The sequence below is a fragment of the Trichosurus vulpecula genome, chromosome 2 (genome assembly GCF_011100635.1).
Source record: "Trichosurus vulpecula isolate mTriVul1 chromosome 2, mTriVul1.pri, whole genome shotgun sequence".
NCBI classification, from domain to species: Eukaryota; Metazoa; Chordata; class Mammalia; order Diprotodontia; family Phalangeridae; genus Trichosurus; species Trichosurus vulpecula.
Window position 1 is genome coordinate 334,670,937 of NC_050574.1, and position 13,182 is coordinate 334,684,118.

Here is a 13,182-nt window from a genome sequence, read left to right on the forward strand (position 1 = left end):
TTTTTTTTTCCTTTTGCTCTTCTCTCTTCACATTGATTCCATCAGAGAACTCACTCACTCTCCCGATTTCAATTCTGGCTTCTGTATCAATATCTCCTGCCCTCTTTGCTGAACTGAGCTCCAGTCCTATGTTTTTTCAATATCCTTTCTAAAATTTCTATTTTGCTTTTCAATTTATAGGCATTCATTTTATTTTTCATTCACCTTACTTCCCACTTCCAAAGAAAAACAGAAAGACAAAAGCCTTGTAACAAATATTCATAGTCAAGCAAAACACATCATCTATATCTTTCATTCTGCATCATGAAGCCATTGCCTCTCTGTCAGGAGAGACATAGATTGGTACTCTGGAATCATCATGGTCATTGCATTGGTCAAAGATCTTAAGTTTTTCAAACTTGCTTGTCTTTACAATGTTGTACTTATTGTATAAATATTTCTCCTGATTCTGCTCACTCCACTCTGCATCAGTTCATACAAGTTTTCCCAGGGTCCACTGAACCCATCCCTTTTATCATTTCTTATGTCTAAATAGTATTACATTATATCCATATACCATAATTAGGTAGCCATTCCCCAATTGGTAGGCACTCTGGTAATTTCCACTTCCTTGCCAATGTAAAAGAATGGCTACAATCATTTTTGTGCACGTACCAAATTCTTTTGATGAAATTTGAAATATGGTACTGCTCTGTCCCCTTCATTCCTACTTTTTTTTATGATTTCCCTGGAGATTCTAGAAATTTCTTCCTCTAGAGGAATTGTGATTTTTCTAGTTTTATAAAGTAATCTTTTGGTAGTTTGATTGGTATGGCACTGAATAAGTAAATAAATTTAGGTAGTATTGTTATTTTTTATTTTATTAGTTTGGCCCACACACAAACAATTAATATTACTCCATTATTTAGGTCGATTTTCATTTCCACAAAGAGTGTTTTGTAGTTGAATTTATATAGCTCTTTTGTGTGTTTATATCTGTACTGCAAATATTTTGTACATTTTAAACCTATTTTAAAATGGAATTTCTCTATGTTTTCCTGCTGGGTTTTCCTGTTAATATATAGAAAATTTATATGGATTGATCTTATGTCCTGCAACTTTGCTGAAGTTATTGTTTCAAATAATTTTAGTTGACTCCCTAGAGTTCTCCAAGTAAGTCATCATAAATCTGCAAAAAGTGATAATTTAGTTCCCTTTTTGATCTTGCTCATTCCCTCAATTTCTGTTCTTATTATGATAGCTAGCATTTCTAGCATAATATCAAATAGCAGTGGTGAGAATAGATATCTCTGACCTTATTAGATAGGCCTCTTGTTTATCCTCATTACATATAGAACTAGCTCTTGCTTTTAGATAGACATTACCATACTAAAGAAAGGTCCATTTATTACTGTGTTTTAATGCGTTTTAACAGAAATCCTTTAACCATATTTGGACTCCAGTACCTCATTTGTAAAATGAATGGATGGACTCTAAGGTCTCTTCCAGCTCTAAATCTCCAATTTTATCTCTGAGCACCATACAGATTCATTTAACAATAGCTATTTCATTGGTTGACAATCTCTTTTACTTATTGCTTCTTGTAGGCTTTCCAAAGTGAGTGGGCCAAGATGACTACCAAGAAGATGGGACACATGGCACCAAAAATGAATAAAGAAAATGGCAAAGAGTTTAAAGGTAACAGCAGACATTCAATACATTACTAAGTAAGCAATCTCCTAAGAAAATCTAATGGAGAAAGACAAAGACATGGATAACACTGATGTGATGACTGGTGATGGTATTGATCATCCCACTCAAGTGTCCACCCATTCTGCCATGAACGCTTCTAGACTTAGCCCAACTCTTGCATCCATTAATTCAGTTCAATAAACATGAGCTTAAATGGCTGTTACAGAGGTGGTGAGAGGTACTATGTTCCAAGTATATAGGAAGGTGGCTGCTCAATTCACAAATAATCAAGGAATACTGTGATTCTTTCTGAGAAAAGGCTTTACTCTTCAGCTACCATTACTAAGTCATTCGCTGCCTTTCGTGTCCCTAATGTCAGTTGGATAGAATGGATAGAGTCCAGCACTGAGACTTGGAATGAGAAAGACCTGTGTTTGAATTTTACCTCATACACTTATAAGCTATATGACCTTGGACAACTCCCCTAATCTCTCTTAACCTCGTTTTCTCATCTTTGAAATAAGGATAATAATGGCACATCCCTCAAAGGGCTGCCATTAGGATGAAATGAGATAAGACATGTAAAGCATTTTCTGAACTTTAAAGTTTGTATAAATTTTAGCTATTAACTGTATTTTGATTCCATTAGCAAGCTTACTGAAGTTTATTCATAAATCTCAGTTGTGAAAAATTGAGGATGAGGTGAGTTTAGAAGTCTGTGACATAAGCTTATCACTGATGTTTTAAGACTGGGCTGTCCAAAATGGAGCCCGAAGTGCGATTTATGCGGCCCGCCTACAAGCATAGACATTTACATAAATGCCTTAGTAAACGAAGCCGAGCTACCGCAGAGCTCTCACTAAAATGGCAAATCAAAATATATTGTCTATTGTTTCAATAAAAACCTAAGGTTGGACAGCCCTGTTTTAAGACATTGAAGTGATCCCTAGTGAAATCTCCAAAATTCTAGGCATCCTTTACCTCTCAAGTTTTCGGACAGGTGTGAGATGTTTTCATCTCGCTCTGTCCTATGATCTGACGACATCCAGGCATGGGTAAACAACACTTAAAGTTCCCTAAAATAGGGGTCTGCTAACTTGTAAGCAAAGATGAATTACTTATTTCTAGATACTTAGTGTGGCAACTCCCTAACACCTTCTATTTATACTTTCTGCATCTGGTGTGTAAATAAATGCTTGTATGTTGTCTTTTCCATTAAAATGTGAGCTCTTTGAGGGCAGGGACTGTGTTTTAGGTTTTTTGGTTTTGATTTTTACTTTTTTTCTAACTCTAGCACTTAGTATAACACCTAGCACATTGTAGGAGCTTTGTAAATGCTTATCTACTGACTCACTATAGATGACAACCATGATGAGACATTTTAGTGTCAGAGAGCTGCAGAAGGCTTGAGAATTTAATTGATTAGGGGCAGTTAGATGGTACAGTGGAGAGAGTACTGGCCCTGGAGTCAGGAGGATGTGAGTCCAAATCTGGCCTCAGATACTTACTAGCTGTATGACCCTGGGCAAGTCACTCAACCCTGTTTGGAGAGAAAGAGGGAGAGGGATTTAATTAATTGTCCCCTGGCCTATAGCAATTAAATGTTAGAGGGTTGATTTGGGCCACTTTTTCCTGAACATGAGTCCAAAATGTGATCTGTGCTGCAAGACAGGAAGACCTGAGTTAAAGTTTGGTTTCAGTTAATTGCAGAGAAGACTGTGCCCTGCATTGGTAGAGAGAGTTTTCTCATTTATGAGGAAGCCAATGAAATGTCACGTCTAGTCCCAATCCCTTTAAAACAGTAAGAATGATCAACCAGGACAAAGACAAAACTAAACGAATCATTTACCTAATAAATAACTGAGCTCTTTACTTTATTTGTAACCTTGCCACAGAGTTCCCAAGGCTCTGGACTCTTACTGACTACATGTGATCCTAGATACTGACCCAAGAAGGTCGTTGTCTTTCTCAGGCTTTTTGACCTCACTCAGTTAATTTCAGGAGATCTGCAAATACAGTTTACAGTTTACATAGGGTTTCCACAAGTGTGGACTAGAGAGTCTCTCTAGCTTCTGTAACAAGCAATTAAAGTCATCATATATATAGGGAGGATTTCAAGAGACAGAGATGGGGGAGGGGGAATGTCATTCTATGTGTAGGGAAGGGAATGAACAAAAGCAGAGAGCATATCCTGGGAATCTAGGCTACCAGTCTGGTATGGCTGGGGCCTAGTATATAGAGGAGAGTAGTATGAGGTGAGTATGGCACCAGAGACTAGAAGACCTTAGATGAGTGAATGAACTAAACTTCTAATAAATGCTTTCCACATTCCAGGAATGGTTAAATGCTAGAAACACGATTAATAAAGCAAGATAGGCCTTGCTCTCAATAGGAGGAGATGGAAGGAAAGGATAAGGGAATCTGCATTTATATATTGCCTGCTATGTTCCAGGCACTACACTAAGTGCTTTCCTGTTATCTCATTTGATCCTCACAACAACCTTAACTTTACAGTTGAGAAGAGGTTAAGTGACTTGTCCAGGGTCACAGATAATAGGTGTCTGAGGCTGGATTTGAATTCAGGTCTTCCTGATTTCAGGGCAACTAGATGGTACAGGGGATAGAGTCCCAGGCCTGAAGTCAGGAAGACTAATCTTCCTGAGTTTAAATCCAGCCTCAGATACTTCCAAACTGTATGACCCTGGGCAAGTTGCTTAACCCTCTTTGCCTCAGTTTCCAAAACTGTAAAATAAGCTGGAGAAGGAAATGGCAAACCACTCCAGTATCTTCGCCAAGAAAACCCCATATGGGGTCACAAAGGGTCAGATGTGACTGAAATAACTGAAGAAAAACTTTGTGACTCCAAGCCTAGCACTTTATCACCTACCTGTGTTTTATACATATCACATAGGTATGCACATATCTAAGATAATACATATATGGAAATGGTGGCCAGGGAGGAGTTTTTTGGTCTGGGAAGTCACAAGAATGTTGAGTGGGGTCATAGGCCAATTGATTGCTACATCCTTGATAGTGTTGATTTGACTACTGAAGGCCAGGCTGGGAAGCTTGGACTTTATTTAGCTAGCAAGCACTTCCCATTACCTCCACGTGGCTAGAGGGAGGTTTGTTTCATTAGACTTCCCAAGGTAGGGTGGGTCATTGCGTCAGTATGAGCTCTGAAATATTTTAATGTTGTTTCCTTTTCTCTTATTGGGATGATTGAGACTATTGTCTTCCTGGTTCTGCTTATTTCGCTTTGCATCAATTCATAAAAGTTTCCCAAATGTTTCTGAATTATTTGTATTTGTTCTTTCTTACACTGCAATAATTTTCCGTTACCTTCACATGCCACAGTTTGCTTTCATTTTCTCCCATTGATAGGAACCCATTTTGCTTTTAGGTCCCACCGAAGATTTTTGAGGAGAGGGCTGACAAGAACATAGCAGTGCATTAAGAAAAATACTTGGGAAGTGGAATAGAAGATGGATTGGGGAGGACATAGTTTTGAGGCAGGAAGACCAATTAGGATGTTACAAAAGCAACAATGGTAACATGCATATAGTGTTTTAAAGTACGTTTCTAATGGCTTTCAGAGGCAGTGCAATTATTACTGTTTCCATTTTATAGATGAGAAAATGTGGCTTGGGAACATTAAAAGACTTGTCTAGTGCTAGTTACATAGTGGCAGACCCAAGATAATCAAGGCAAAAGAAATATGGGTCTGAATTAGGGTGGTTGTAGTTGGAGTCAGAGGAAGGGGTAGATGTGGGATATTTAATAGAAGTAGAACTGATAATATTTGGTAATTGATTGAATAGGGTGAGAAAGAGGGAATAGTCAAAGATGAGTCCAAGACTGGGAGTCTGGGATACTAGGCTGATGGTGGAACATCAGAAATAGAGGAGTTAAGCACCTTCTCTATGCCAGGCACTGTGCGAAATGCTTGACAAATATTATCTCACTTGATCCTCACAATGCCTCTGGGAGCTAACTGCCGTTGTTATCCCCATTTTACATTTGAAGAAACTGAGGCAGAGAGAAGTTAAATGACTTGCCTAGGTCATACTATAGTTAGTGTCTGAGGTCAGATTTGAACTGGTCTTTGTGACTCCAGGCCCAATCCTCTATTTACTGTGCCATCTAGCTGCCTGATTTAAAAGAAGATAAGTAGAGCTTTAGATGTTAAATTTGAGATGCCTTCAGGACTTCAGATGAACCAATTCCAGCCTTTATTGCCTCATAACTTTCTAAGTGATCATTTTGCCTCCAGTCTCTCCCTCAGCTTACTTCTCTGTCAAAAGAGGATACAAGAGACCATTAGAAATATAAGACTAGATCCCTTGCGGGGTGGGATAGTCATGGATTTGAGAGTCATTTGCAGAGATTGTTCTGAGCCAGGCCCTGACTCTAGCTGCTCAAATGGTTCAAGTTGTCTAATATTTAATAGAAGGAAGTTAATTAACACAGGCAACACAGAGAGGTCATTAGCAAGGACATGTCATTGATTCATGTAGGCATATCTTCCCTGATTCTGTTTGCCATGGTGGGGAACAGTCAGAGTGCATCTGGGACAGAACTTTGGAGTACACACACACACACACACACACACACACACACACACACATACACACACACACATAGACACGCTTTAAGGAGCAGGAGCAGGAGCAGGATGAAGAGTCAGCAAAGTCAGAGTATACAGGCAGATACAAAAACAAAGGGCAGGATCATAGGAGTTAAGGGATGAGGACAGACAAAATATCACTGGATTTGTCATGCAGAGGTCTGTAGTGACTTTGGAGACAGCCATTTTAGTAAAATGGTAGCAGCAAAAGCCAGATCAGAGAGCTGATAAGTGGATGGTGAGAAAGTTGGAGCAGAAAGTATAAACTCTTTTTTTCTGGAAAGTTAGATGCTGAAGGGGGAAGAAAGAGAATTATTGGAAGGCTCAGTGCGGTCAAGGTTTCTCTTAGGATGGGGAAATCTTATCATGTTTATAGGCTAAGGTGAAGGACCCAGCAGAAAGAGAATGAAGATACATGAGAGGGAGAGCAAGGTTATGGAAGAAGCTAGATAGAATAAGATTGGGGTCATGTAGCAAGGTGGGCAGCTTTAGGAGAAATGGGCATCATCTTTTCCTTTAAGACAAGAGGAAAGGAGAAGAGGAATGAGGATATCTTTGGTGGGGCCTGCAAGATGTGACTCTATTTTTTAAAAACCTATTTGGCCTTGATATATTTGTTCATGGTGGTCTTTTCAGTTCCACCGTGGTCCAGAGAAGGGCAGAAAGAAGCTGAGCCTAAAGAAGCCCAACCACCTTCGATCCACCTCAAAGGGAACAATGAGGAACAGCTGGATGCTGGTAAAAAGTGGATCTTCCAGTTGTTGCAGCCCCAGGAGTGCCGTTTTATTGAAAACAATCATATCTTCTACCTTGGCAAAGAGGAGCATGACCAGTTGTCTCATCTAAAGAACAAGTTTGGGGTTTCCATCTCAGAGGATATTAGCTCTGGGAAGGCAACACTGGAAATTATAGGAAGACTGAACAGCATCATTCCTGCCATGCTGTTTATTGAAAATCTGCTGTGTGCTGTGCAGAAAAACTATGCAGAGAAACACTACAGTAGGCTAGCAGGTAAGCGCCTTGTCATTCAAAGCTGGTGAGAAAAGCTGCAATACTCTTTTGTAGTACTTCTTTTGGCATACATGTATTGACCAGAGGACTGCTAACATTTTTTGATTCTTCTTTTCATTTTTCCTTGAAACAGATCATTTTTTCCATGGTCTTAAAATGCTAAAAATTTAAAATCAGAATCTTAATTTCACTTTTATGTTCCGTCCAGTAGATTCCTAAGAGGTGCAGTGACCCTCTCTACCTTTTCATTTGTAATAATAAGATTACAAGTCTATATAGAGCTTTAAGGTTTGCACACATACATTATTTCATTTTGATTCCTACACAATCCCATGAAGTATTGCTCCCATTTTACAGATGAAGAACCTGAGGCAACCAGTAGTTTGCCCAGGGTCACACATAGATCCTAGGCAGCTAGGTAGTACAGTGGATAGAGCTCTGGACTTGGAATCAAGAAGTCCTAACTTAGAATCCTGCCTCATAAATATTTTGTTTTGTTGTCAGATTCTTAGCGAGTCATTTAACCTTGCTCAACATCATTTTCTTCATCTGTAAAATGGGGATATTGGTAGCACCTCCCTCAGAAGGTTGCTGTGAGGAATGAATGAAATTTTAAAAGTAAAGTGCTTTGCCAACTATAGAGTCCTATGTAAATAGTAGCTATTATCAGTGTTGTTTCTGTTATTATTATTATTTTTATATATCTGGGATCCAAACCAAGGTTTCCTACTTTCAAGTCTAACTTACTGTCCTCTAGACTGGTGGTAGCAAACTCAAATAGAAACAAATCACTCTGGGCTGAATATTGACTTAGAAAACCACAAATTATCATTTTCTATGTTTTATTATATTTTATATTTATTTGGTTAAACATTTCCCAATTACAATTTAATCTGGTTCAGATCACACCTGGGAGTTTTGTGAGTGTATGGCAACAAGTCCATTTCCTCTGTTCTAGATCCTCTTGTGTAGATACACAAGAACCTAGATCCTGGAAATGGAAGCAAGCCTCTTATTTATCCCATGTTCTAGGCTTTGTGCTTTCTAATTCTCAGTTTGAGCTTTGTAGCATTCATAGGATCACAGCTGTAGAACTGCAAGGGTTGTAAGAAGTCATCTAGTCCAATACCTTCAATTTCCATATAAGGAACTGAAGCCCAGAGAGGCAAATGACTTTCCTAAGGCCATACAGGGAGTTAAGTGACAGAGCTGCAATTTGAACTTGGGTCTCCTGACTCCAGTTTCAGCACTGCGAGTTCATTGTCCCTTTCGTTGACCTCTACTGCCTCTCATCAATGGCTTGTGGCTGTGCTATTAGGTCAGTGCTTAAAGAAAGCTGCTTGCTTCATGCAGGACCTGAACGTTGGCAATACCAAATCTCTGTCTTATATAAGGGGCCGTTCTTCTTTCTGTGCTTGTTTCTAAGACAGTGTATGAGATACTCATTCATAAATTAAAGTAATACCACTGGATTTGTTTATGATAACATGGAATTGTCCAAAAGGTAATTAAAGGCCTGGGGCCGAGGAAAGGAGCAGGTTAATTTAGCACATCCCTGTGCTAGGTGTCACAGTGGGTAGAGCACTAGTCCTGGAGTCTGGAAGATTCCTCTTCCTGAGTTCAAACCAAGCCTCAAACACTTCCTAGCTGTGTGATCCCAGGCAAGTCATTTAACCCCATTTGCCTCAGTTTCCTCATGTGTGTAATAAGCTGGAGAAGGAAATGGCAGACCAGTCCAATATTTTAACCAGGAAAACCCAAAACGGGGTCACGAAAAGTCAGACATAGTTTGTGACTAAGAGTAGTCTTATCAACCTAACAGGGTTAATGGATAAGGCCTTTGTTCTGGCTGCAAAGATACTCCAGAGTCATATATCTCCTTCAAGCAGATAGCAATGTATTCATGCCTACCACCTTTTGTCTATAGGCTTTTGTCTATAGGCTTCCATAAGTTCCCCATAGTGTGGGTTGGGGAGAAGGGATAGGAAGAAACTCAGCGTGCTGAGGGTTTTCCTCCCATTACATGAACATCTCATTGAGCAAGCACTTTGGCTATCCATTGGCTATTCCTCTTGTTGGTTATCCTCTTACAACCTGGCTATGGCCATCAGGAATGACCAGACCATCTTTCTCTTGAATATATCCCCTTAGAGATATAACATGGATTCTTGACCCCTTTGTGCTGTGGGCCCCTTTAACAGACTGGTGAAGAGCTACAAACCTTTCTTTAGAATAAAGTACCTGGGATTATAAAAGAAACCAATTACATTGAAACAGTTATAATTTTTTTAAAGTACATAGATCCCAGGTTAAGAGCCCCTGCTCTGTAAAGTATGAAAATCCCCTTTTAGACTTTATTTAAATCTTGGTCACCTCTTCTTAATGGATACGAAGAATGATTTTATCCTGTTTGTTAGTCAGTGAGGGTGATTAATTGAATTATGGCTTTTGTGGACTGAGCACCACCTAAAAATCTTATAAGAATGTAAGTATATATGGAAACATTCCAATAAATTTCACATTTCTTTTTTTTAAAGTCAGTGTTAATAGCAGGAAGAGCACTAGTATGTGTGTTGTTTAGCCTAGGTTGACTGGAATACAGAATGTTGTTGTAATACAACATGGGGGCTGCATATGGTAATCAGGGCTGTCCAACCGTAAGTTTTTATTGAAACAATATACAATATATTTTGATTTGCCATTTTAGTGAGAGCTCTGAAATAGCTCAGCTTCGTTTACTAAAGCATTTATGTAAATTTCTGTGCTTGTAGGTGGGCTGCATAAATCACACTGGGGGCCGCACATATTTTGGATAGCCCTGAGGTAGATGAAATAGGCATGTGGGAAAAATATTATTGATGTGTCTAAAGGCATGGAAGTGATGGACAATTAAAAGGTTGATGATCTATAATAATATTGCTGAGTGAAATGAGCAGAACCAGGACATTGTACACAGTAACAGCCACCATTGTGTGATGACTTTTATAGACTTTGCTCTTCTCAGCAATGCAAGGATCTAAGACAACTGCAAAAGACTCATGAGGGAAAATGCCATCCACATCCAGAAAAAGACCTTTGGAGTCTGAATGCAGAAGGAAGCATACTATTTGCTCTCCTTTTCTTGTGTTGTTTTGCTTTGTTTCTTCTTTCTCGTGGTTCCTCCCACTAGTTCTAATTCTTCTTTAGATCATAACTAAAGTGAAAATATGTTTAATATGAATACATAAATAGAGCCTATATCAGATTGCATGACATCTTGGGGAGGGGGGAGGAGAAGTTGGGAGAGAAAATCTAAAACTCAAAATCTTATGGAAGTGAATGTTGAAAACTAAAAATAAATTAATTAATTATAAAAGTAAAAAGAAAATATCTATAATCATATTCTCAACCAGATTGGGCTTTAATTGCTAACATGTAATTTAAAACACTTGAATATTTAAAAGCATACTTTTTTTTTTTCAAATGAAGATTTTTTTAAATTTTTTTATTTTTAATTTAAATTTATTTATTTAACATATTCAGTTTTCAGCATTGATTTTCACAAGAGTTTGAATTACCAATTTTCTCCCCATTTCTACCCTCCCCCCCACTCCAAGATGGCATATATTCTGGTTGCTCTGTTCCCCAGTCAGCCCTCCCCTCTATTATCCCACTCCCCTCCCATCCCCTTTTCCCTTCCTTTCTTGTAGGGCAAGATAAATTTCTACGCCCCATTGCCTGTGTATCTTATTTTCTAGTTGCATGCAAAAACTTTTTTTGTTTGTTTTTGAACATCTGTTTTTAAAACTTTGAGTTCCAAATTCTCTCCCCTCTTCCCTTCTCACCCACCCTCCCTAAGAAGTCAAGCAATCCAACATAGGCCACATGTGTATCATTATGTATAACCCTTCCACAATACTCATGTTGTAAAAGACTAACTATATTTTGCTCCTTCCCAACCCATCCCCCTTTATTGAATTTTCTCCCTTGACCCTGTCCCCTTTCCAAAGTGTTTGTTTTGATTACCTCCACCCCCATCTGCCCTCCCCTCCATCATCTCCCCCCTTTTTTTTATCTTCCTCCCTCTTCTTTCCTGTGGGGTAAGATACCCAATTGGGTATGTATGGTATTCCCTCCTCAGGCCAAATCTGATGAGAGCAAGGTTCACTCATTCCCCCCTCACCTCCTCCCATAGAACTGCTTCCTCTTGCCACCTTTATTTGAGATAATCCACCCCATTCTATCTCTCCCTATCTCTCAGTATGTTCCTCAGTATGTTCCTCTCTCATCCCTTAATTTGATTTTATTTCTTTTAGCTATCTTCCCTTCATCTTCAACTCACCCTGTGTCTGCTCTCTCACTTTTATATATATGTATGTGTGTATATATATATATATATATATACATACACACACACACATAGATATATACATACATACACATTCACTTATATATATATACATAAACATATACATATATATATGCATATTCCCTTCAGCTACCCTAATACTGAGGTCTCATGAATTATATACATCATCCTTCCATGTATGGATGTAAACAAAACAGTTCAACTTTAGTAAATCCCTTGCAATTTCTGTTTCTTGATTACCTTTTCATGCTTCTCTTGATTCTTGTGTTTGAAAGTCAAATTTTCTATTCAGTTCTGGTCTTTTCACTGAGAAAGCTTGAAAGTCCTCTATTTTATTGAAAATCCATATTTTGCCTTGGAGCATGATACTCAGTTTTGCTGGGTAGGTGATTCTAGGTTTTAATCCTAGCTCCATTGACCTCCAGAATGTCGTATTCCAAGGCCTTCGATCTCTTAATGTAGAAGCTGCCAGATCTTGGGTTATTCTGATTGGGTTTCCACAATACTCAAATTGTTTCTTTCTGGCTGCCAGAAGTATTTTCTTCTTGATCTGGGAGCTCTGGAATTTGGTGACAATATTCCTAGGAGATTTCTTTTTGGGATCTATTTGAGGAGGGATAGGTGGATTCTTTCAATTTCTATTTTGCCCTGTGGCTCTAGAATATCAGGGCAGTTCTCCTTGATAATTTCTTGAAAGATGATATCTAGGCTCTTTTTTTGATCATGGCTTTCAGGTAGTCCAAGAATTTTTAAATTATCTCTCCTGGATCTATTTTCTAGGTCAGTGGTTTTTCCAATGAGATATTTCACATTGTCTTCCATTTTTTCATTCCTTTGGTTCTGTTTTATAATATCTTGATTTCTCATCAAGTCACTACCTTCCACTTGCTCCAATCTAATTTTTAAAGTAGTATTTTCTTCAGTGGTCTTTTGGACCTCCTTTTCCATTTGGGTAATTCTGCCTTTCAAGGCATTCTTCTCCTCATTGGCTTTTTGGAGCTCTTTTGCCATTTGTTAGTCTATTTTTTAAGGTGTTGTTTTCTTCAGCGTATTTTTCAGTATTTTTTTGGTTCTCCATTAGCAAGTCATTGACTTGTTTTTCATGGTTTTCTCGCATCCTTCTCATTTCTCTTCCCAATTTTTCCTCTACTTCTCTAACTTGCTTTTCCAAATCCTTTTTGAGCTCTTCCATGGCCTGGGACCAGTTCATGTTTTTCTTGGAGTTTTCTGTTGTAGGCTCTTTGACTTTATTAACTTCTTCTGTCTGTATGTTTTGGTCTTCTTTGTCACCAAAGAAAGAATGCAAAGTCTGAGACTGAATCTGGGCACGTTTTCGCTGCCTGGCCATATTCCCAACCAACTAACTTGACCCTTGAGTTTTTCAGTGGGATATGACTGCTTGTAGACTAAAGAGTTCTATGTTCCACGTTTGGGGGGGAGGTGCCAGCTCTGTCACACCAGCACTCCTCCTTCCCCAAGAACCCCCAACCCGGACTGGGCTTAGATCTTCAGCAGGCTGTGCACT

At 38.7% G+C, this 13,182-nt stretch overlaps 1 protein-coding gene across 1 annotated transcript in view; it reads left to right on the plus strand.

Annotated features, from left to right (window-relative positions):
- PARP9 (poly(ADP-ribose) polymerase family member 9) overlaps positions 1-13,182 on the plus strand; it is a 50,618-nt gene that overhangs the window by 25,116 nt on the left and 12,320 nt on the right. The window contains exons 6-7 of the mRNA XM_036747722.1: positions 1,587-1,677; positions 6,935-7,309. Coding sequence (XP_036603617.1) covers positions 1,587-1,677; positions 6,935-7,309 — 466 coding nt within the window. The remainder of the gene's footprint in view (positions 1-1,586; positions 1,678-6,934; positions 7,310-13,182) is intronic.